A 24739-nucleotide genomic window follows, 5' to 3' on the forward strand; every position below is an offset into this window, starting at 1 on the left:
CATACTTAACAGTGAAAGAACCAGAACATGAAATTGTACAATGCCAGGGAAAGGAAACATGCTCCAGTTGAAAACTCGAGTTGGCACAATTTCCTGTGGTAAAGTACACACATTTTCCTCTCCTCTCCTCTGTAATTGAACTTTTTTGATCCTGTGATACACTGTATTAGACATGGAACAACAGTGAAGTAAGATCGAAGAACTAAACCGAGATCAGAGGACCAGCAGCTGTTTGCCTGCCATATGAGAGCGATCATGTACTGTAGGCGATGGTCAACAATAAAGCACTGTGACAAGTGTTTGTACACTATAGGTTGAATTCCATAGAACACATAAGTGCTGCATTTGTGCATCCAGCTGAAGCCCAAATTACTGAAGACTCCATAAATCACACAAACAAACAAATAGTATAACAACCTGACACTGACAAATTACAAGCGTCAAACACAAATATTGGGTTGTGTTCAGGGTAAAAAAATAAATAAATAGATAAAATGAAAAAATAAAAATAAAAAAGGAAGCAGATTGTGCAAAACCAGTATGTATCTGTGAGACGGGGTTAACCTTGCAATTCAGTTTAACTTGGACAAATAGAACTGGCATAAATGATATTTTTCCCTACACTCACACTGTGATGATACAGTACAAGAAAGAAATACAGACGTCTTAATCCCTAAAGCTATTCAAAACATTTAGTCAACGGTTAATTGTTAGCTCTGTTCTTTTTATAGAATGCTGCTTGCAATTTGTAATTGCATGCAATCGAGTATGTTTGAAATGCCAGTGAAAGTGAAGTTTGCAAAGTCATCCTTGCTCACAGCCGTCTCCTCGTCAGCTCAGATTCCAATCCTTTTAAACCGCAAGGGCTTAACAAAACATCCTGACCATAGTACATAATATGCTAGAACACTGCATCCTCTAAAATAAAGAGGACTAAAGAGGAGAGGGACCATCGGGCTTTTTATCAGCACTCAGTTCAAAATCCTGTGTCTCTGATGGTATGGGGGTACATTAGTGCCTATGGAATGGGCAGCTTGCACATCTGGAAAGGCACCATCAATGCTGAAAGGTATATATAGGTTTTAGAGCAGCATATTTTTCCAATCAGATTCCATCCCACCTTTACTTCTGAAAGACTCTGCCTCTTTAAGATACTCTTTTTATACCCAATCATATTACTGACCTGTTGTAAATTAACCTAATTAGTTGCAAAATGTTCCTCCAGCTGTTTCTTTTTGTTGCTCCCGTCCCAACTTTTTTGAGACGTGTTGCAGCCATGAAATTCAAAATGACTTAAAGTAATACATTTACGCAGTTTAAACATTCAATATGTTATGAGTTTGTAAGATTTGCAAATCGTTACATTCTGTTTTTATTTACATTTATTTACATTTTACATATTTGCAACTTTTTGGAATTGGGGTTATACAACAATTTATTTTTCTGCAGCTGAGAAGGCCTTGTTTTACTAGTATACTATTATTTACCAAAAGTGTGTCTGCTATAAATACAAAGTTTTGTTTTGTTGTTTTTTTTAAAAAATGTTTTTGCTTGTAGAATTTGAATAAACATGACTTGGCTTGACCTGCCATTCCTTAAGTCCTTAATAGTATTCTTAGACCCTGGTCCCTGGACAACATGTACTTGCATGAGGATGTGACTTTCAGTAAAAACTATAAAGCAATTTTTTAGTCTTCAATGGACACTATTAATCATTGCAGAAAAGGGCGTTTACTAAATCGTGTGAATGTAAATAGATAAAGTGAATATGCAAATAAGGAAATGGGTATAGATAAAGCTATGATTCAGCATGGTTCACTGATATGTTTTTAAGAAGTGAGCACATGGTCTTCCTACATTCTAATCCGCTGTTTCAGCTGAAATACAGCATTCAAACACCCTTGGCGGAATCCAGAACACTCCTGAATGTGACACATATGAAGTTTCTATCATTATTTAACAGTTTATGTTGAAACCATTAACAAGAAACAGCTTGTCCTGTTCTGAGCCAATATTTCCATCTAACCTCTGTGGCAATCACAAAGCTGTAAGGCCATTTTGGAGGAGTCAGAAACACTCACCGTGACTGCGGAAACAATTCCCTTCTCAAAACACGACTATTAAAACTACCCAGCCTGGACACTCGGATCGTGGCCAAGGCTTTGCTGGTGTCCTGACCCTCTTAATTGTAGTGAGCCAGGAGTTCTCAGGAGCCCAATGAAACTGCTCATCACCCTTATTGCTCCAGCTGTTGTAGCGTTGCCGGGGAAACTCCACCGGAAGCCTGGGTAGCAGCAGAAGATATATGATCTGACATCAAGCATGGCCTCTTGAAGCCTTAAACATGCAGAGGGTGAGGCTCACTACATTTGACCAGATGGTGTCATGGAGTGTTTCATTTGTTTGAATAAGGTGGTGCACAAATATGTCATAACTGGAAAGTGAGAAGGTTCACAGACCCTGATACTTTGTGAAAGCCATTTCTAAGCTGTCATTGTCTCGATTACTCTCTTGAATTTACCGTTTGTGAATTGATCGTGTTTTGAGCCTTTGCCTGATTTTTGACTATTTTGAATTGTGGACTCATTGTTAATGAACCTCCAGCATATGGAGCCTCAAACTTATCCTGAGTCTAGTGTGTTACTGGTTGTCTAATAGACTTTTTGGTTGTTGTTGGGGCAGCTGTGGCTCAGGTGGTAGAGCAGGTTGTGCGTTAATCGTAGGGTTGGCAGTTTGATTCCTGGCCCACATGTCCTTGGGCAAGATACTGAACCCAAAGTTGCTCCTGATGGCAGGCTAGCGTCTTGCATGGTGCCATTGGTCTGTGTGTGTGTGAGTGAATGAGAAACAGTGTAAAATGCTTTGAAGAACTGCGAAGGTTTAAAAATACTTTATAAGTGCAGACTTTTACCATTTGTTGTTATTGACTTCATTGATTCATGTGGCCGGTTTAGGTGGCTACCCAGGTAAGTGTGAGTTTAGTTTGAGCTCTGGTTTCTGGTTTGGTCTCAACAAGGTGGACTGGTTTTTTGAGGGTTTCATCTCCTTGGCAACTTACACTCCATGGCTAACCTGCTCCTGAACAGGTTTTATTCTGGGTAAGAAAACTCAAACCCAACTTGGACCAATCAGCTGTGAGCAAAGTGATATAAATCTGATGCATGCAAGTTAACCCTATAGTGTTTGTCTTGGGTTTTCCCAATGAATATCTGTACAGAAGATATAGATTTTGCGTAGATGGTATAGTTTATCTCTGCTGGCTTCTTGAAAAATCTGACACAGCAAAGCCACGCTCTTACTGTACCGCAAACTGTATGTATTGCTTTGCGCTTCTTTGTGAGTGATACATGTCATGCGGTGTCATTATTCCTCCTGTCCTAATATATAGTCACAAGTTGATCTTTATTTTATTCATATTTAATTTAAAAAATTAAATTTATATTAAATGAAATGACATGAAATATGTTGGAGTTATACGCTTTCAATCCGTTTATTCTCATTGTGGGCATGTAAAAGTAAGCTTAGGCATTTACACAATCAGCAGTTTTCCAGAGCTTTTGGCAACCAAAATGGTGTTGCTTTTTTGTGGTTAGTGTACATAATAATTTCTTGCTCTTCAACCGGAAGTATGCACACCTGCTTTTTTCCATGTTGAACACTATTGGCTGTTTGCTGCCTTGCTTGAAGTAAATATTACTATGGGAAGCCAAACAACTCAAAAGCTGGTCCAAACTGAGCTACTCAGAAGAACTACACAGTGGAATTGAAGTGAAATTGATATGTGTGACCCACAGTACAGTTTTGGCCCGTGGCAGAGTTGGTTTTATATTGGAAATTCACTGCACATTCGAGCTTCTCTCTTTTAAAATTTTCTCTCGTTAAAGCCAGCTGAAGCCAATCTTTCAGCAATGCAGGTCATCAGCGCTTTATAGTAATGGAGTGTGTGTGTATAAATATATATATATATATATATATATATATATATATATATATATATATATATATATATATATATATATATATATATATATATATACACACACACACACACACATACATAGAGTGATACATTGGGGAAAATAAGTATTGGACATGTCAACATTTTTTTCAGTAAATATATTTCCAATGAGGCTATTCACATGAATTTTTCACCAGATATCAGTATTGACTCAAGAAATCTGGAAATATAAAGAACTCACAACATTAAAGCCCATAAATAAAGCTATGTGTAATAAAGTGGAATGACACAGGAAAAAAGCATTGAACACTCTAAGAAAAAGCAGTTCTCCAAGGCAAAGTAAGGCAAGGAACCAGGTGAAATCGGTAAGTAATTATACCTCCTATCTGTGAAAATTAATATCAGCTGGGTTATTAAATTGATGGTCTATAAAAAGGCTTTTCGTTACCAAAGTGTCACTCATGAAACATCTCATGATGGGCAAAAGCAAAAAGCTCTCCCAAGACCTTCGCAACCTTATTTTTGAGAAACATATTGATGGAATCGGATACAAAACTTCTGAATCTTCCAGTAAGCACCACTGGGGTCATTATCCGCAAGTGGAAGCCACATCACTCCGTCATCAACCGGCCACGCACAGGACCTCCTCGCAAGAGTTCTAACCAGGGAGTCAGAAGAACAGTAAGAAGAGTAGCCCAAGAGCCAAAGACCACTCGGAAAGAGCTCCAGGAACACTTGGAGACAGCAGGTACCATCGTCACAGAAAACAATAGGCAATGCACTCCACTGCTCATGCTCACCCCGCAAGACTCCATTACTAAAGAAAAGGCATGTCGAAGCTCGTTTAACGTTTGCTACAACTCATTTGGACAAGCCTATGTAATACTGGGAGAGTGTAGTCTGGTCAGATGAGAGCAAATTTGAATTACCCTAAAAACACTATACCAACAGTGAAGTTTGAGGTGGAAGCATCACGGTGTGGGGTTGTATTTCATCGCATGGTACTGGCAGACTTCATATAACTGAAGGAACAATGAATGGAGCCCTTTACCGGGAGATTCTTGAGAAGAATCTGCTGCCATCCACCAGGATGATGAAGATGAGACGTGGGTGGACTTTCCAGCAGGACAACGACCCAAAGCATACAGCAAAGGAAACTCTCAAGTGGTTTCTCATGAAAGGCCCAGTCAATAATCTGATTTGAATCCAATTAAACCAGAGTTAAAGACAATATGTTTAGAAGAATGGGCCAAAATCATCCCTGAATACTGCAGCCGATTAATTTCTTCATACAGGAAGCATCTTGAAGCTGTCATTACAAACAAAGTCTTCTCCACTAAGTATTAAGTCAATTTCAGCTAGCGTGTTCAATACTTTTTCCCTGTGTCATTCCTTTTTATTACACATAACTTTATTTATGGACTTTAATGTTGGGAATTCTTTATACTACCTGATTTCTTGAGTTAATACTGATGTCTGGTGAGAGTTTCATGTGAATAACCTCATTTATTAAAAAAAAAAATGCTGATGTGTTCAATACTTTATATATATATATATATATATATATATATATCAAACTTTTACTGAGAATGATCAATTTTAGCACTGTTAATATGATAAAATCTTGAATTTTAGTACATTGATATTAAAGTGGGTACATTAACACTTAGTACAGTATATGCGCATTCCACATGCACAGTATGTCCCAGTGTGTATTTCTGAACAAAAAAATATCTGCATAATTTTACTTATTTTTACTCTTTTATTCCATAGGGGTTTTTTTGTTTGTTTTTTATTTTTTATTTTTACAGTTGATCAATTACAGCTCCAGAAACCCATTTATATAGGTATAAGGTCATTGTCATGGAATATGTTTAAAATAATCCACTAAAACTGTTTTGTTATTTATATTGTTCCCTCAGCTGATTTGTTCTCAATACTAGCAAAATGCCAAAACCTATTGTTTACTACAGAAGTACTATGTTTTATGAATTATAAATTTTCTTAGTATAGAGCACAGCTATTGGAAGATCCTGCGGACTCGTGCTGAACGTATCAGAATGTATTACTGCTATTGAGGTGGAGAACAGTTTTGTACAGCTTATTTTCCATGCACACTTATTAGTGTCCTTATCACAAGCATAACAATGAGGCATTTCTCAGTTACAGCTGCTAATTGTGATAATTGCAATATTTCACACTTCATTGCATTCTTTCTACACTTACCCTGAACTCCACCTTCTTTGGAGGATCACAAATGAAGCCTTAATGAGGTAATAATTATAAATTAAATAATTAAGCTGTAATTAAAGTTCAACTATGGATAATGTATTAATTTAGGAGCTGTTATTGAAGATCTAACGAGCTCTTTATTAGAAATATCCTGCAATAATTACTTGCCCATCCTACACATGAAATACTGACCACTTAATTCCGTTAAGGATTGTATACTAAAGATTATTAAAACTGTAATAAGTACCATGAGCTAAACAGCAATGCAATCAGTAACAATTAGTATTTTAATTACTTTCTATTCATTTTGAATTCTATGTAAGTTAAATTGCACTGGAGAGTGCAAACTTGCATTATGTGTGAAAACAACGTAAGAAATGCTATTAAAAATGATTCAGATCGCGCCTCAGCAGGGGTTTTGAAAAAATTCATATGCCTAAAGTGCTGGCATTGTTTTCTCCCATTATCACTGCCTAATGATCACTTATCCCTTCTCTTTCCCATAGTCGGTCTATGTGTAACCTCCAAACAGATCAAATTTGGAATATTTATAATTCACCACATATTCAAACTAACATGCCAAAGACCTCATCCAACGATAGAAGAACTCACCACTGCATTTTTAACTTGTAAAATAGTTTCATTCAAACTTTTTTTTGGCAGAGTCCCCATACATCTGGTAATTTTGTGTACGTCCCAGAGTACCTCAACAAATATTAGCTCTCTTTACCATTACAAAGTCGTGTCTAAGTACATACACTCCCAGTTGAACAGTGAAACACCATAGCCTAGTCTTTTTATAATCTTCAACTGTCCAGTTTTGGCGAGCCTGTGCCCACTGTAGCCTCAGATTACTCTTCTTGGCTGACAGAATTGAAACCCAATGTGTACTTCTATGTTCTGATATGCTTTTCTGCTTGTCACAGTTGTAAAGAGTGATTATTTAAGTTATCGTAGCTTTCCTGTTAGCTTGAACCAGTCTGGCAATTCTCCTCTGACCTCTCTCAGCCAGAAGGCATTTCCACTCATAGAACTGCCCCTCACTATTATTTTTTTTTTACACAAAAATCTGTGTAAACTCTAGAAACTGTTGCACATGAAAATCCCAGGAGATCAGCAGTTTCTGAATTACTCTGAAATACTGAACAGACCGTCTGGCACCACCATGTCAAAAACCATGGTCAGTCACTCAGATCATGTTTCCCCCATTCTGATGTCTGATCTGAACATTAACTGAAGCTTTTGACCTGGAATCAGCATGATTTAATATATTGTGCTGCTGCCACGTCATTGGCTGATTAGATAACTGCATGAATGAGCAGACTGCACATTATAGCACACTGTCAAAAATGACCATGTAAATTTACAGTAAACAGTTGTTTGTTTTTTTAAATGTTTAATTACAGTATAGCACATTATACTGTCTTTAAAGGACTATCCATCCAATCCATCCATTTTCTGCATCGCTTATCATAAACAGGGTCACAGGGGACTTGGGGCACGAGGCAGGGGACACCCTGGACGGGGTGCTAACCCATCACAGGGCACAATCACACACACATTCACACATTACGGACAACGCATGTTTTTGGACAGGGGGAGGAAACTGAAGTACCCAGAAGAAATCCCCAAAGCACAGTGGGAACATGCAAGCTCTGCACACACAGGGAGGAGTTGGAATTCGAACCCTCAACCGCAGCAGTGCGAGGCAACCACGCTAACCACTAATCCTAACCCCCCCATTAAAGGACTAAATGTTTCTAATAGTATAATACTATAAAAATCACCACTACACCACTTTGTAGATGATTATGGTTTATTATTAATGTTACGTCTATTTAGCTATTGTCAAATAGACATCTGAACTATATATGAGAGCCAAAATGTATACAAAAATCTAAATAAGCCGTTTCTATTAAAGCAATTATTTCATTTCACTTAAGAATCAATATGTTCTCAAATGACACAGTAACATGCTACCACAGAAGACGCTAGATAGGAATGCTAGCATTACCTAGTACTGACTCACTATCTCCAATTTAAACTTGTTACACTGAACCTAGTTTACTAAATAAGTGAACAAAATAATAAAATAATCTTTTTTTCCCCCTACTTGAGGAAAATGCTTTCTTTGCCTGGTTTTATATTAACGTTAATGATGTGTGTTCTGCTGTATTATTATAATATAGTGACATCAGGGTTACTGTAGATATACTGTAAGTTGCATTGATTACAGTATAAACTATAAAACATTTATAATCTCTGTATTTTATTATACAAATTACCTTTTCTTTTTTTACCCTGTATCAGAACACATTGTGTAGGTGTTTCCCCTGGCACTTTGCCATCCTGGGCTATTACTGATATGGGGTTTTTTTTTTCTACCAGGGACCACTACCTCCTGTGATTATATTCACTGAGTGATGACACAGGTTGATTTGTAATCAGCTGAGGTGCATTACCTAAGTGCTTATGCTGTAGGCTACATTACGTCCGTTACCAGTTGTTTACTAGATACTTACTTGAGATAATGGTTTCTGACAGCAGCCTGAAACTGTGTGATGACTCATATGTATCACTTTGTTGATAGTAACGTCGTTTTTGTCAGACGCCGTTTTCTGAAAGGGGGGGGGGGGACAGCAATGATTGCGTTGGATTTGTGTGTTTGGGGATGGGCTCTCTGTCTTCTAGTAGATTCGGTGGAAAGCCATTTTGGATTTTCGACATTGAATTCCCTATATATCTTCAAGCAGTGAGAACCAGAGTGGGAATCACCACCACAGTGACATTGCACTTTACGGTGCTGTGCTGGTGGCTTCTTTAAAAATAAAGAAAGAAAGAAAATCTTCCCATGCACAAGTGTGTACAAATTAATGCCTGAGCTAGCTCATAGCTAGCACACACTTGCTGTGGTTTTGGTTGCCTGAAAACCTACAGGGTAATGTAAAGATTAACCCTAAAGTATGACAAGCTAGTGAGCAACTTAAATGTATGAATGTATAGTAATGCAAATAAAGTGAATACTCAATTAAATTCAATTCAATTTAATTTCAATGTTCAGAATGCAGCCTTGGCTGATGTATGTAGTGCGGCAGGCGATGAGTAGAGTGCAAGACATGCGTCACGCCGCACGGACATACATGTGTTTCTGTCACTAGATATTGTAGGCTACATATCACAATAGGAATGTTATTAATACAAGAAGCTCAATGCACTCTGTCATCAGCAATATTGCAGTGATACTGTGATGAAAACCAAAACCAACACTTGCACTTTTGGTCATAAGGGAAAGTGAAACTTGCACCTGAGTAAAAAGTGTCATCAATCAAACCAAAAGCTCACCAAAGTGGCTTTATTATAGTCATCATACTGTAAAACTGCTTCAGGTATTGTTGATAGCATGGTGTCAGAGTGATAGAATTACGTAAGATAATCATATACGATGGATCAAAATGATAAAAAGCTTACAGTGACATGTGGTCACAGCATGTATGTTCATGTAAGAAAGTTATTATGAGAGCCAACGTATACATATATATGATATGATATAATGGAACAGATTGTGGTATAATTAAAAGAAACAGAAGGCTTACTTTGGGAGACAATTTTATGTTACGCCCATGGTTGTTTCTGTTGTTGTTGCCATTTTTGCTTTAATTGTACAACAACAACAAAACAGAAACAGGAAGGTCGTTTAATGATCAATCAAGCCACAGAGTTCAGGAAGGTTCTGAAGCACTGTGGTGTGTGTGTGTGGAGTATGGGCACTTGGAGTATGAGCACTGCTGCAGTGGGATACTGCTGGGTAAAACCTGCTTACCTCAACTGAATTCATGAAAAACTGCAAGGTGGTGGAAATTGTAAATGACCACAACCCAGAACATGCTACGGTGGCTTTTAACAAACCTCGAGAATCCTGAGCTATTGGCAAAAAGAAGAATATTTTCCTGATCCTATTAATGGTAATGACTAGAGTGTCGAGATAAATTGGAAAGAGGATTTTAAGAAAGGAAGAAAAATAAGAGTATCATCCATTCATCTCTGGTAACCATTTTATCCTTGCCAGGGTCACGGGAACACTGGGAGTGGGGTGGGAATACAAGGATGCAAGTTCATCGCAATGCAGCGTAAACACACCTTGTTCTTACCTAGGGGCAATTTAGAGTACCCAGTCTATTTACTGGCATGTTTTGGGGAGTTAGGAGGAAACTGGAGAACCTGGGACAAATACATACTTTCTATTTTTGCTTGGGGACTGATCCAAGCGGTCCCATTTCTGTGAATTTAACTTTCCTTCATTAACTATATTTAAGATGTCCAATCAAATCCATACCTATTAGTGCCCATTAGTCTTGCTTGCTCTTCAGACATTTAAGTTGCTTTTTTTTAAAAAGCAATACATGAGTACTTTTAAGTGTACCTATACTAATATTGGATCTTCTGTATTTTTTCCACAATTGATTATAAATACTAGTGAAATTTACAGTTAAAAACAGTTGTTTAAACATGTTATATCATATCATCTTAAGTAAACGATTAGTCCAATTTGAACTGAATGCTCATTTCTGGTGAATATACTTTGTTTAATGGCAGTACTGCCGTGAGACTACAGAGCCATGCTCTTCATGAAAGAGTCTCCATCTAGTGGCTACATCACTAATACACAAAATAAAATCGGAATTTGTGCATTAGAACAAATCTTACAGGAATTGGAGAATGGGTGGTCTTTTAATCACCAGATAGTAATGTCTGGAGTACGATAAGTTCATATTTTTGGGGGACCAGCGCTGATGGCCTGTAGGTGTGTTTAGGCTGTGTTGTATGAAGTGCAATAGTTATCCAAGTAAATAACTTGCAGTATAAGCAACAAATTCTCCACAGCTTTACCAACACATCTGCTCTTCATTTAATTGGATTGATCTTGTTTGAAACGTAAGATCTTAATATCATTAAATATACATGATTAAATAGAGATATGAACATTTAATGACCTTTTTTGACCAGCAGAACAACTTAAAGGTTCACTGCATGTTCCCCAAGTTGAATGCATTATTTATTTATATATAGTGTTTTTTTATTATTATTTCAGTACTGATAAAGAAAGGCACTTCATGTAAATACATTTTTACTTATAAATGTAATTTTCCTGAATCTCAGATTCAGCATTTTGTTGCCAAAAACCAAAAAACCTGACTGCAAATTGTAATACTGCTTTATAACAAGTATATGAAAATATAACGATTGTTTTGTTTTTTTTAAGTATGTGGTGAGTATTTAATACTAACATGGTGGAGGTTCAGTTCAAGTCTATATCATATAAACATGATGTTTAGGACAGGGATGTACATTATGGGCAGCCTTTTTGGAGGGTCAAAAAGGCACTATACTTAATTGTTCACCCTTTGGCACAAAGTATATCTAAAAATGCATAGGTATGAGAGTTTATTGAGTAGTACAGGGCTAAATGACCACCCTTGAAGACAAAAATGACTAGAGCTGATAAAACTAAGACACAAATATAGCACGCCAAGTATAGACTCTGGGCAAAGCTCTATTTGTGGAGACGTGAGCTTTCTGCAGCACACTAATGGTATTGATTTCTATCGGTTTCACCTCAGGTGGCATTTCACCCAATGCTAAATTTGAGCGAGCACTGCTCATTGTTTCTGATAAGAACATAAAATCTGCAGGTAGGTCGAAGACTGCCTTAAGCAAGACTATAACAACTTAAGCCCTTGACTCTTGTATACATCTCAGTTTACTTTAGAAACACAAGTTCATGTAAAAATGGTATATTTAGAAGCACATGCATACTGTGTATATATAGTGATTATGGCTGTTTCAGCCTGTTTGAAATGCAAAGTTTTGTTAATAAAACTCAGTCAGGCGTCTTTGAAAAAGGAGCTGCAAGTAGAGGTAACAGGAAGGACATGTGTTCAAATCCAAGAACGGTCATAGAGCTACTGATGGGTTCTCTAATTGTTGCATCTATGTTATCTTGGTAGAACAAATTAGAGATGTGCAATATAGTTTTTCATATTAAAACTGTATCAGCCTTTATAAGTTCACATCTTGCCTGAACAGGGATTAGAAGATAACAGCCTATAACCCTACCTGCATATTAATGTAATTCTGATCATCCAATCAGAAAAAGATGTAGATCTGTAGTAATAGACATCTGTCTCTCTGTCCCTCTCTCTAAGAATATTTCAGTTATTTAAAAAAAAAAACCCACATTTACTGCCCTTTGAAGCATTACATGATCACTCTTCATGTAAAGTAGAGCTCAGTCACTAAACACCTCCCTCCAGAACTGTGTAGCTGTGAAGTTCCTGTTCCTCAGTGTCAGCCGGCTCAGAGCTCGGGCTTCTCTCACTGACTGCTCATAACTGGCCCTCCAGATGTAGCGCAGAGAAGAGCTGTTAAAATGATCTACAGCAAAGTGGAACAGCTTTGGAGGTGGACATGTGAGATGATGTTCTTCAGCCTGCCACACTCTGGGGACCAATCCCTGTAAGAGACAGGATGAGAGAGGATGGAGGTGTTGACATGGGAACAGTATGGATGCAGGTAATACAGTAGGAGTATCAAAGCCAAGAATACAGGATTTATTTCTTCATTTTAGAAATGACTAATCAATGGCACTTTGATGAATTTAGGTTTACACATAATTTCATTTAGATTTCTAACAAGCAGCAATCTGACTTTTTTTCCCAAACAGAGGTGAGGTGCCACAATTAATAAAATATAACATTAGTGTATATTATACATATATATACACACACACACACACACACACACACACATATATACACATTATATTATATTATATTATATTATATTATATTATATATATATATATATATATATATATATATATATATATATATATATATATATATATATATATAAAAATAAACACACACACACACACACACACATTATATATATATATATATGTGTGTGTGTGTATATATATATATATATATATATATATTCCTGAACTATGCCTATGAATACAATCAAAACATTTCCATGTTGTTTTAGTGAAATATAATTATGGTTTATTAAAGTTAAGGTGTAAAACTATATTATCAGATGAACAGAACACCAATTTTGTGTGCTAGAATTCAGCTACAGAGGCAGGTTTCCCAGAACACAATTCATTAAAACTATCTGCTGTTACCTTGAAATGACCCGAGTAAAGCTGCATACTGCAGATTTTTGCTATATCAATATTCTAAACACCAGTGTTGTGATAACTGAACAGATCTATACAGATGGTATCTTTATAGATCGTCCTCACACACTGCAAATTATACAAATCTACAGTGAAATCACTATCATAAGAAATTATTTTAGACTAAATACAGACAGACTGCATTTTCCATGGAACGGTTTACTGCTATCCCACAGTGCCTCATTTCCTACTAGCTCCAGGTCACAGCTAGTTAAGGCACAACAGAATTAAACAATGCATTCATAACTAATTAGTCTCAGCGTCCCACAGTAGCTAGACAAAAGCAAGCATTCGGGCTGGGATGACATGCATTCTGGGGCAGCTGATATAAATGGACTAACACTCCCCCAGCCCTCAATAAAGCAGATTATAGTGGACTTTGTCAAACAAAACACAGCAGCACCACAAATGTTCCTAAGACAAATATGCAGAATGGTGTGAATGAATGAAATTCTATCTAGCCCAGACTAGAGATTCATGCAGCCTATCGGTGACAGTCATGTCAGGTGAGACCACCCCTCAGATTTTCTATCATCATGGTTGATATGAACGCAAACAAGGCGGATTATTAACCCCATCATTGTTTCCCCTCCACACAAAATGTCTTTAGAGGAGAAACTAAGAAGTAGATAAATGGAGCACACATCATCCAATCAAAAGTGCAAATCACACAAAAGCACAGATGACAGAACCAAGTCCATACGAATGTATGTGGGTGTGAGAGAGAGAGAGAGAGAGAGAGAGATGTTGCCCTACATCATTGTTATTGTCATTGATAAGACCTCGCTGAACACTAACAGCATCACTGTTGAGCGATTAATAAATATTACATTTTAGACCTCACTTCTAATATCATCACCAGACATGTACTGCTGATCATATACTATTACACCATTAGAACAATCTATGTATAATAATACATGTTTAATATTTTAATTCCCACTAGACACAGTCTAGGAACATCTCTACATTCTCTACATATCTATGAATATTGATGAATATGAAATAGAAAAACTCCAATGTCCAGACTTAATTACTAGCCAGCTTGTTGACTGCATTTGGGTTTTTCAGGATCCAGGTCTTGAATCAAATTTTCACAATCTTGATTGATATAACAGTATCCATTCAAAACACACAACCATCCAAGCCAATGTTGAGACACAACAAACTGAGCTCATATGCAACACTTACATAAATGGAAAAATGTGACAGATTTCACAAGGATCTTGAGTTAAGGGCTACTTTACTATCTGTAGAAATGCTTACCTCATGTAGTCTGTTGTTGTTCTCCCACACCCTGTTACATATCATGCACTCAAAGACATCAATAAAGTTATCCCGAGTCATGTCCTGCACACCCCACTGACGCTCCTTCAGTTCTTTAAAAAGTCTCTGATTTGAGACCTCACGTTTCAGCTTCCAGTCCAGGTATGTTAAATACTCCTGGTCGTTTTTGTCCAGGCTCTGTATATACTGGGCCAGTTTCTCTGGAGACTGCTTTGGGTCCACCACAATTGCACTTCTGTTACTCGGAAGCCACATGTGAACATTAGGGGCCCCGTAGTACACAGGGACCACACCGAGCTTGAGTGGCCGCCACAGTTTCTCTGTGATGTAGTCATCACAGATGGCATTTTCGAACGCTAGAATGAACTTATACTGGGCTAGGATCTGAAAGAAGCTCTCCTCATCCATGGCAGTGGAGTCACTCAAGTGGATGGGAAGATCCTTGTTATGCAGGCACTGGCCATAGGAGTCCACTGGAATGTACTTCATAAGCTCCTGCACATAGACATCGCGATCTGATGGTGGGTCACAGTCCGACTGGACATACACCACAGGAGCCAGAGTGCGTCTCAGCTGGTTCTTCTGTGCCAGAGGGAGCAGGAACGTATGGGAAGTGAGCGTATGGAGGCTCTCCAGGTGTTGTGTAGTGAGTGGGAGGTGGGAATGGTGGCTAAAGGTGGCTGTGTGGTTGAACAGGGTGATGACAGGCTTGTGGAAGAGCTTGTAGTTGTTCTTAGGCGATTCCTCGTGGAAAAGAGCCCAGTGGTGCTGAGGCTTCCTTGGTAAAGGGAGACTTTCTATGCTGAAGTCCGTACCTTGAAAGAAAAAGCACTAATGCTGTAAATGTAGACAGCTTAAGACATAAGACTAGTTAAACTATTTTTGTATCACATTAATATGATCATTAAGGTTTTATGCACTGGAAATTTATGAAAGACTTTTGTATCCATCTATACCACAGCACTTTTGAATCCTTGATTCTGATTGGTCAGAATGTGTTGACTGAGTTTCTATAACAGTACAGCTAGTTCCAGCTGTAAGAAAAGTCACAGGTTTATATTAATATAAATACACATTGATTTGGATGGAATCTCCAGTGTCAACAGTTCCAGGTAAAGCTGAAACTTTTAGCCCCAACCACTAGGAAAGCTTTGCATTCTCTCGGCTGTGACAAGCTTCATTATTTTTGCCCTTTGTTTATAGCTGTTATTACGTACGTGGTAACAGGAACTACTGTTTGGTTTTGTGAACCATTAAGCGTAATTATCTTTTATCTTTGATCTGTTAATAAAGTACAAGTTATACTTTAATAAATAAAATAATAAGAATTTGCTGTTTTACAAGAGGAATAAAATACACTCCAATCTCCCAAAGCAAATGGTTATTTAGCTATTTTGTCATGTCACACTGGATCAGTGTGTACTGGATCAGAGTTTGGTCCCACTGCCTTGTCAGTAGCATTCAGTAAAATTTGTACCAGATTTGTTTCCTCTTCAGTCACCATAAACAGACGTGTAGGGAATAAAGCTGTCAAATGTTTGAACTACATAAAGACAAGTTTGCCCATTTGGGGAGGGTCATTCAGAGGACAAGGCATTTAAATATGCAAAGATGCATTAGTGCCACTGATCTATTTTTGGACTTGAACAGGGGGCACAGCTTTCGGTTAGTTGGCTTGTGGCAGCTATCCACAGAAGACTGACAAGTGCTACTTATCATGTTAATTGAGCCTGGAATCCCCCTGGAGATCAGAATCACTTGAGCGTTGTAAAGCGCACTTCAAGGTCACTGCACATTTAGGAGAACGGCTAGACTGTGAACAGGATATACGATTTAGAATATAGAGAAAACTACAAACTGTGTGAAGAATGAATGCCATAAGTGATGCACATAAAGGAATATCTATTTTTTCAAATGTGTACTGCTACCACAGTGAAGCTACTTTTGTTAACTTACTTGGTTCTGTGTCTGAACTTCTTCCGCATTAGTTAGCAAGCCTGCTAGTGGAGAAAGAAAATCACAAAGCCCCCACCCCAAATCATAATGATTTACAAGCACATTTTTTCTGGACTGTCACTTTAACTAGCATCTCTGAATGCTCAAAATCAAAATGCATGACTTGGAATTGGTGAATATTTCTGATGTGTATGTTGCAGTTAATAATTAGCTCTAAAAAGAACACGTTTTCCCCTTGAAATCCTGACCAACACTGCAATTAACCAATGTCATGCTTTAATCTCTACATTCTCTCTACATCAGACCTATCAATGTTCCTTGTTCAATAGATTTGACTGGGTTTCAAGGAAATAAGGTGATATTAATGATGTGTCTGGCTTAACTTAGAAGTGGAAACTCGGAATAATCATTTTCGACCTTGGTGCATTCGAGCTACAAACTGGGAAAGTACATTGATGCATTCATTAAAGTGTTTTTTGTTAGCAACAAGCTAGACAGCTACCATTAGTGATCATGAATTTACGATGCGCTTGCCGTGATCTGTAAGTTCAGTGCTATAGATTTAACCAAGTAATGTGTCTGTTAGTCAGTCAAAAGTAAGTGCTGCTATAAGCTAATTTAAAATAGTGACGTTTTATATTATTTAGCATGAGCGGCTACGCTGACATAACGTCATAAGCTCATAACAAGTGTCGGAATTCTGCGTTTAGGGGCTGTTTTCTTTGGTTTTTCCAAGTCGGAGAAGCTTCAGTCGAACAGCTATTCAGTGTTTAATTGCTGTCACCAGCATCAGCTCAGAGATTAATTAATTAATCTAAAATCACTACAGTCCTGACACAGTGCAACGTCAGGACAGTGCGAGTCTCGATGGAACTGGTTTAACGTCTGTCTCTGCTCTGAGAGGTGTGAAAGAATGGATTCATGGGCTCAGTGCTCAGATCAAGGCAGAAGCCGCAGTACTGAAAGCTGCAGGGTCAGCCAAGCCAGGATTAGCTCTCCCGCCGGGGGCCAAAAACTTTCCATTCAAACCACCAGAGAACTGTGAGCCAAATGAGCGCAAAGGATTTTAGGTGAATTTCACAGTCAGTTCATGGGCAGATCGCTCAGGGGAGAGTATTCAAAACCCTCAAATATATTTGCAATTTCATATGAAGCAATGTCTAAAGAAGGCACAATGGCAACAGCTATTAAAACGGAGTTTGATCCCTTCTATGCTGTCTGAAATCCCTATTCATTTTCAGCATAAAATCTGACCTGGCAGTTTCTTATAGACTCAACAAGGATGTGACATCACATCACAAGATGATATATACATATCTTTGATATGTAATTATGCATCATTATTATTGAAAAAGTAAGACTTTGAGCTTTAAAGACATTTTTTGCAAGCTTAGTCATGATTAACGGATACATACCACTATTTTCCTGTTTTTACACATGTCTGTAATGACAGTTTATAATAAATATAATTTACACTAACTCAGAATAGTGAGGTAACACTTAGGGCATTTTACCAACAATAATGCCCTTACTGAAAGCTTTTAAATAAATAAATAAAATAAATAAATAAATAATTAAAAAAAAATTTTTTATAAATTAATAGTATATAATTTTTTTATATAATTTTTTTTTCTTTAACAAATAGTAGATAAGGAGCAACATGCTCTAGTGAATGACGCATACATAAATGCTCATGTAATAAGAATATAATCTTTAGAGAAATAAATGTATATTAGAAGCTTACTGACACTACTGAAATAGACGCATGATGGATTTTGCTGCCAAACCTACTTTTTTAGTATGCATACTTATTTTGCATACAAAATGTTTCAGTATGCATACAATTATAGTACTACATTTATATTCATGCTGTGCATTCTCACAGCCCACAGAGTGTCTGATACAGATTGTACATTTTTCTGTCACAAGCTTTAGAACCTTGCAGGTTGCAATTTGGGAGGTCACGAGAACCGATACTTCGGTACCAACATTCTTAAAACGTGACGTACTTGTTTTTCTGCTGTAGCGTAGGTACTGTTGGTAATGAAGTACCGAGGATGCAATTCTTCCGGACCTGAAGGGGGCAGCAAATACGCGTAAGTGTATTAGTCAGTCCACAAGTGGTAAAGAAGAATTAGAACACCTACAAGCACACGGGAAAAACTACAGAAGATTAGCTTAGCTTAACAAGTTTAGCTCCGCCCCGACTCGTTGAGAGGAAAAGAGAGGAAAGTAGCATCAGTTTCCGGTGTGTAACGGAGGCTATCGTTCATTTCAAACAAAGCGAGGAATCGCCTGGAATTTGGCGAAGCACCTGAAAGACGGTCCTATATTATGTTTGTTTGAGGCAGCTGGCACTGTAGCCGTGAAACCAGCTAACGTTATGCTCCATGTAATGCTTGCGATAGCCAGTTATTTGTTAACGACACTAACGCATTGCAATGTTATAAACTACATCCTAATGGGCCTCCATGCATCGCCATTCAGCCCGTGTCCTGTCAGCTAAATGTAACCTGATGTCACTAATAATTATTCACATGTTCATGCTTTTAATAAATCTGTTTGGTCTGCCAGCATATCAGTGAATTTAAACTAATGCTTGTATTCAGAGTATAAGAGGTGTGTGTGTGTGTTTAGGAGTGCACCTTAGCACTTGTTATTAGTCATCGTCAGACAGTGTTTGATAATTAAAATACCCCCCCCCCCCCCCCCCTCTTTCTGCCAGTATCAACCAGAGGAGGATGCCCTCCAGGAGTTTTTAAATAGTATTTTTTAAATTATTTTTATTTTTTGTATTTTTTTAAAACCACACCATGGTATCGACTTTGGTATCGTGTACTTTTGGTGGTATCAGTACTGACTACTAATTTTTGGTATCGTGACATCCCTAGTTGCAATCTGATTGGCTGTTCATATGTCTGTGTATGCACACTCCCATCAACCGATTTTGAACACCGTGACACAGAGATTGAAAAACAAACATTCGCTGTGTCATGTATTCATGGACCTCTCTTTATGTACAGGGGTATTGTCATGTTGGAACACGTTTGGACCCCTTAGTTACACTGAAGGGAAATTGTAATGTTACAGCATACAAAGACATTCTAGACATTTGTGTGCTTCCAACTTTTGGCAACAGTTTGGGGAAGACCCAAATATGGGTGTGACAATCAGGTGTCCACAAATGTTTGGCCTTATAGTGTAACTGCTTTAGCTTATTATGCATACTTGCATACTTGATATTCCAAATGGCATTACATTTCCGGATCTGGTTAGCCAACCTCATGATTTTCTGATGCATGTATATGTTTAAACTTATACTAATACTGCTTTCGTACTAAAAGGCTCTAGAGAGACACAATTCAGGCACGTGTGATGATTTAGACATGCAGAACCAATGATGTTGACTGTTTTTACACAATCCTGCGCTCAATCCTAGCGTCACTTACCATAAAACAGGAAGGCCTGTGTAGAAGAATGAGAATAGTAGGACTTGTTAATGGTGAAAAAGCATCTGTTATGGCCACATTCCCCAAGCCGTCCCAGCTCTCCGGTCAGTGGAGACCACCATACAATAATGGGGTAACTGCTCTCTGAGCCTGGAGACGCACCATCATCATTGAGCACAGCGCTCGCAGGGAAAGCCTGGATCTGTGTTAACTCCTCTCTGTCCTTTAGGGGGCGTGTGTGCGTCGTCTGCTCAAACTGGCCCAGCTCCTCCACCACCTAAACAGAAATACGGCTGAGCGCAAAAATTTGCATACCCTCAAAACCAAATGAAGACAACCAGGAAATGTAATTTATGCCAACAAGATATTAGTGCATTATGTTTCAAAGGCTTTCCTTCATTAATACATTAATCACACCATACAGGATTTCACAGATTTTTCTTTATTTGTGATTGAGGTTTTTGTGCTTTTTTTATTCTTCAGAAAACTACTTGAATTGGTAAAATTGCAACTGCACAAAATTATTGTGCACGCGCTTTTGCATTGATGTTTGTTGGTAAATGAGATCTTTTAGCTGTACTCATGTTCAACACACGTGAATCGAAGAGGGCTTTGGCTGAATGTGCGTTGTGATGTCACATGATGTCTGGCCGAAATCTGTGCTAATTTGTGAAAAATTGCAAGCTCCTTCGAATATTGCGGAGGTTGCTTGATCTTGCATTCATTTCTGCAATGGCAAAATCCTGGAGGGACTGATTAATACAAGATTTGCATCTCCCTTTGTAAACAATACAGATATTATCTACTAATCCCTTCTCTTTAATAGTGGTCTTCAACCTTGTCTGTATATTCTTAGACAGCCACATTTTATTATTAACTTATTGGAATCCTTTTGTGAATACAAAATGTATAACAGTATTAGATTTTCTTTATTTTCCTCTCAGAAATCATGAGGGATGTAAACCTTTGCACACATGTACAAGACCATATAAAGATCCGGGGGAAACTTGCATAGGAAATGAACGCTTGTAGAGGAAAGGAAAAATGCAAATCAAGAGAGCAATGGCCTCGCCTCTCCACAGTCCCCCACACAGCCCGTTAAACAGAACACACCACTAGGGTGGGCTATGGGTGAAACTATGACAGCAATGTTCCAGTCCAGACATGTAACAAGAAGATATAATGTAATACGTACTGGGAAATGCCCTGTACTGCCCATGTATAACTGAATTCAAATAGCAGTCGTTTACATCCATCAATAAACATTTATATAATGTGAATTGAAGACTACTGCTGTTCCAGCCTAAAGGTCCAAAGAGGACATAGACATGAGTGCAAAGCTGTTCTTCTTCAGTTTTCCTTCCAATAATTCCAGTAGTTATTTATGCCATTTCCTTATTCCAGAGTTTTTATGATATCTATGCATCACCCCCCCCCCCCCCCCAAAACTAATCGTCGGTAAAATAAAATTCCCTGCTCTTTGAAATGAACACATGAACACGTGTCTTCTCAGCTTTAGAGCTTAATTTACAAATATCTTTGAATGAATTTATGAGTTTTACAAAAAATATTTACTGATGCCCCAAAGACTGCACTTAGATTTTATATTATAAACCCATATTATACGTGCGTTTCGAGTCAACTTTTTTTTTGGTAGTTGTTGTTTTCTCAGAAAAGTGGAGAAATGATTGTTTGTGGTCCATTCTAGAAATGTGATAGAGAGATTAGATTGGAAAAGTTTGTAGCAGAGTGGTTAGAGAAAGGTGGAGCTTGTGGTTAGAGGGAAAGATAAGAAATACCAGCACTAAAGAAAGGGGCAAGCTTTAATCCAAGAGTTAGTCAATCAATATTAGAGAGAGAGAGAGAGACAGAGAGAGAGAGAGAGACAGACAGAGAGAGACAGACAGACAGATAGACACAGACAAAGAGAAAGAGAGAGAGAGACAGACAGAAAGAGACAGACAGAGAGAATGAGAGAGAGACAGAGACAGACAGACACAGAGAGACACACAGACACACACACAGACAGACAGACACAGACAGACACGGGGGGGGGTAGAGAGAAAATATTGTCAGTTTGTTATTGTTGCTGTTCCTGATCATGAATATAATCGACAGCCTACAATCACACGTGATGAAGGAAGTGTCCCTGAGTCTGGTGTGTGAAGACATTTACCTGAAGTTCAGCAGTGAGACATTTACCTGAAGTTCAGCAGTGTGAGATTTACCTGAAGTTCAGCAGTGAGTCATTTACCTGAAGTTCAGCAGTGAGTCATTTACCTGAAGTTCAGCAGTGAGTCATTTACCTGAAGTTCAGCAGTGAGAGATTTACCTGAAGTTCAGCAGTGAGTCATTTACCTGAAGTTCAGCAGTGTGAGATTTACCTGAAGTTCAGCAGTGTGAGATTTACCTGAAGTTCAGCAGTGTGAGATTTACCTGAAGTTCAGCAGTGTGAGATTTACCTGAAGTTCAGCAGTGTGAGATTTACCTGAAGTGTAATGATGAGAAAAACAAAAGCTGAAGCGCAAAAGCAAACCGCGAAAAGTTTCTTGGCAGACAGTCGCGCCATGTCCTGCGCGTACAAAAGTGTCCTGAACTCCAATAACACCATGTTTCACCACTTAAAGCATGGTCTTACTCTCTTGCAGCGCAGTGCAGACTGTAAACTCTGTTTACATTGTTGAAATTTTAAAGTGCAGTGACTTGTTTGTGTTGTTCGGCCATTTGTCCCAAACAGCCTGAGCTTCGCCTCCTAACTTCCGGTGCTAATCTCCAAATCATCCTCCCAGTCTTCCCAAAGGAAGCAGTGTGCACATATGAATGAAGATCGCGGACAACGCGAAGGCAAAAAAAAAGAAAAAGAAAAAGAAAAAAAACATAATATATACACACAGTTGCAATCAATTTCTTCAACCCCCATTGGAAATCAGGTTTATTGTCACAATGTACAGACTTTCAGCTGTTTGCAATGAACAAATCAAACAAAAGCAATTGAATTAGTTCAACAGAACGAATGCTTCAAGTGGTTTCCCCAAATTCAACTGAAAATGCAACTTATAATGATTTCTCCAGTTTCAAAATTATTCAACCCCCTGAATAGATTCCCTCACAACAGCACAAATATGCAAAACAGGTGTTGTCTCAAGCACATCTGATGAAACTAACACAGAAGGTTTCCATGCCAGAACTCCAAGACATACACCAATACTGACCCAAAAGCACAAGAAAAGTCGCTCAAAAATCATATAAATAACCACAGAAGTTTTGGGATTCTGCTCTGTGGAGCGATGAAACAAAACTGGAACTCTGTGTCAGTGGTTAAAGGCTCTGGACTACTGATCAGTTCAGGAGCTCAAGCTTCCACTGTTGGGCCCTTGAGCAAGGCCCTTATCCCTCAACTGCTCAGTTGTATAAATGAGATAAATGTAAGTCGCTCTGGATAAGGGCATCTGCCAAATGGCATAAATGTAAATGTAAAATGTAGATGATGAGGCTGAACTTTAATTCTTATCCGGATTTTCTGTTCCACCTTAAAAGCTCCTGACCTTACGCACTCGCGCCTGTAGATGGCGCCACGAGGAGCACTAATATCACATACAAATTCCCTACATAATTATCTCCTCATTCTCAAAACATCCCACAAACCTGACAGTTTCATATTTAAAAAAGTGTAATGTAGAAATACTCAGTATAAAGAAATAAAGATTTTTTTAAATAATAGGACTGTGAACAGTTTACATTATCAGATGGAGATTGCTCTTTCTAATTTCTTATATATATATATATATATATATCATTACTTGCATTTGCAATTTAATTTTTACATTTTGGTCATTAGTAATTTGCTTGTGGAATTTTATATTTTATTTAAAATATTTGGCACAAAATGAATTCCATACATGTAACCATTATAACTCTTAAAAATGAATCTTTATTTATTGTTTAAAAATATCTTTTAGCATCAAATTTAGAAAATATGCATTTAACTCATCTCGGGTAAGCAATTAATATAATTTTTTACACAATTTCTGGGCAGACAACAGCTGCATTTTGCTATTTAATGACTAACAGCCCAGCAGACACACAAGATGTTTTTGCACACAGGATGTTGTTCCCTAACATTTAGCATTTGGTTCAGGTTCCCCTAAGGTTGATTAAAAGTGCCATTTTTATAAGGACAAACTAACGTCCTGGAAGTTCTTTCATGAGAGGAGGTTTGCCAAGTAGGCATTAAAGGTATTATTTTGAGGTAGTTATAGTGGGCTGAGACAGACAAAAAATTCCTGGAGATATATTTGTTTGTTTATTTATTTGTAAATGTAATATTAGTGGGACACAAACAGCACCCCAATGGAGTGAGTGAAGCACCCTAACATATAAATATATATATATTTTTATTTCCACTTGGCCAAGAGTGAAGCAACCTGAATCTATAGGGATATATAGCCCTCTTGTATTCAACTGGATTTTTCCAATTTCCTGATCAGACCAGTGTTTATCATCATCTGTTACAAGTTAACATTAGTTACATTTTTAATACAAGACAAATTGAACTATTGGACTTTTGATAAGGTTGAAATACCAAACTGTATTTCCTCATCACTATAAATACTTTCA

At 37.8% G+C, this 24739-nt stretch overlaps 1 protein-coding gene across 1 annotated transcript; it reads right to left on the reverse strand.

The window, feature by feature from the left end:
* Positions 1–11431: 11431 nt before the first annotated feature.
* fut10 (fucosyltransferase 10) lies at positions 11432–22888 on the reverse strand. The gene is made up of 4 exons (XM_017489693.3): positions 22611–22888; positions 20123–20399; positions 14697–15532; positions 11432–12701 (listed from the first exon to the last, which is right to left on the reverse strand). The coding sequence occupies exons 1-4, from the start codon at positions 22731–22733 to the stop codon at positions 12477–12479; spliced, it is 1461 nt and encodes a 486-aa protein (XP_017345182.1). The 5' UTR covers positions 22734–22888; the 3' UTR covers positions 11432–12476.
* Between the last annotated feature and the right edge of the window lie 1851 nt (positions 22889–24739).

Source organism: Ictalurus punctatus, chromosome 16 (genome assembly GCF_001660625.3).
Source record: "Ictalurus punctatus breed USDA103 chromosome 16, Coco_2.0, whole genome shotgun sequence".
Classification (NCBI taxonomy): Eukaryota; Metazoa; Chordata; class Actinopteri; order Siluriformes; family Ictaluridae; genus Ictalurus; species Ictalurus punctatus.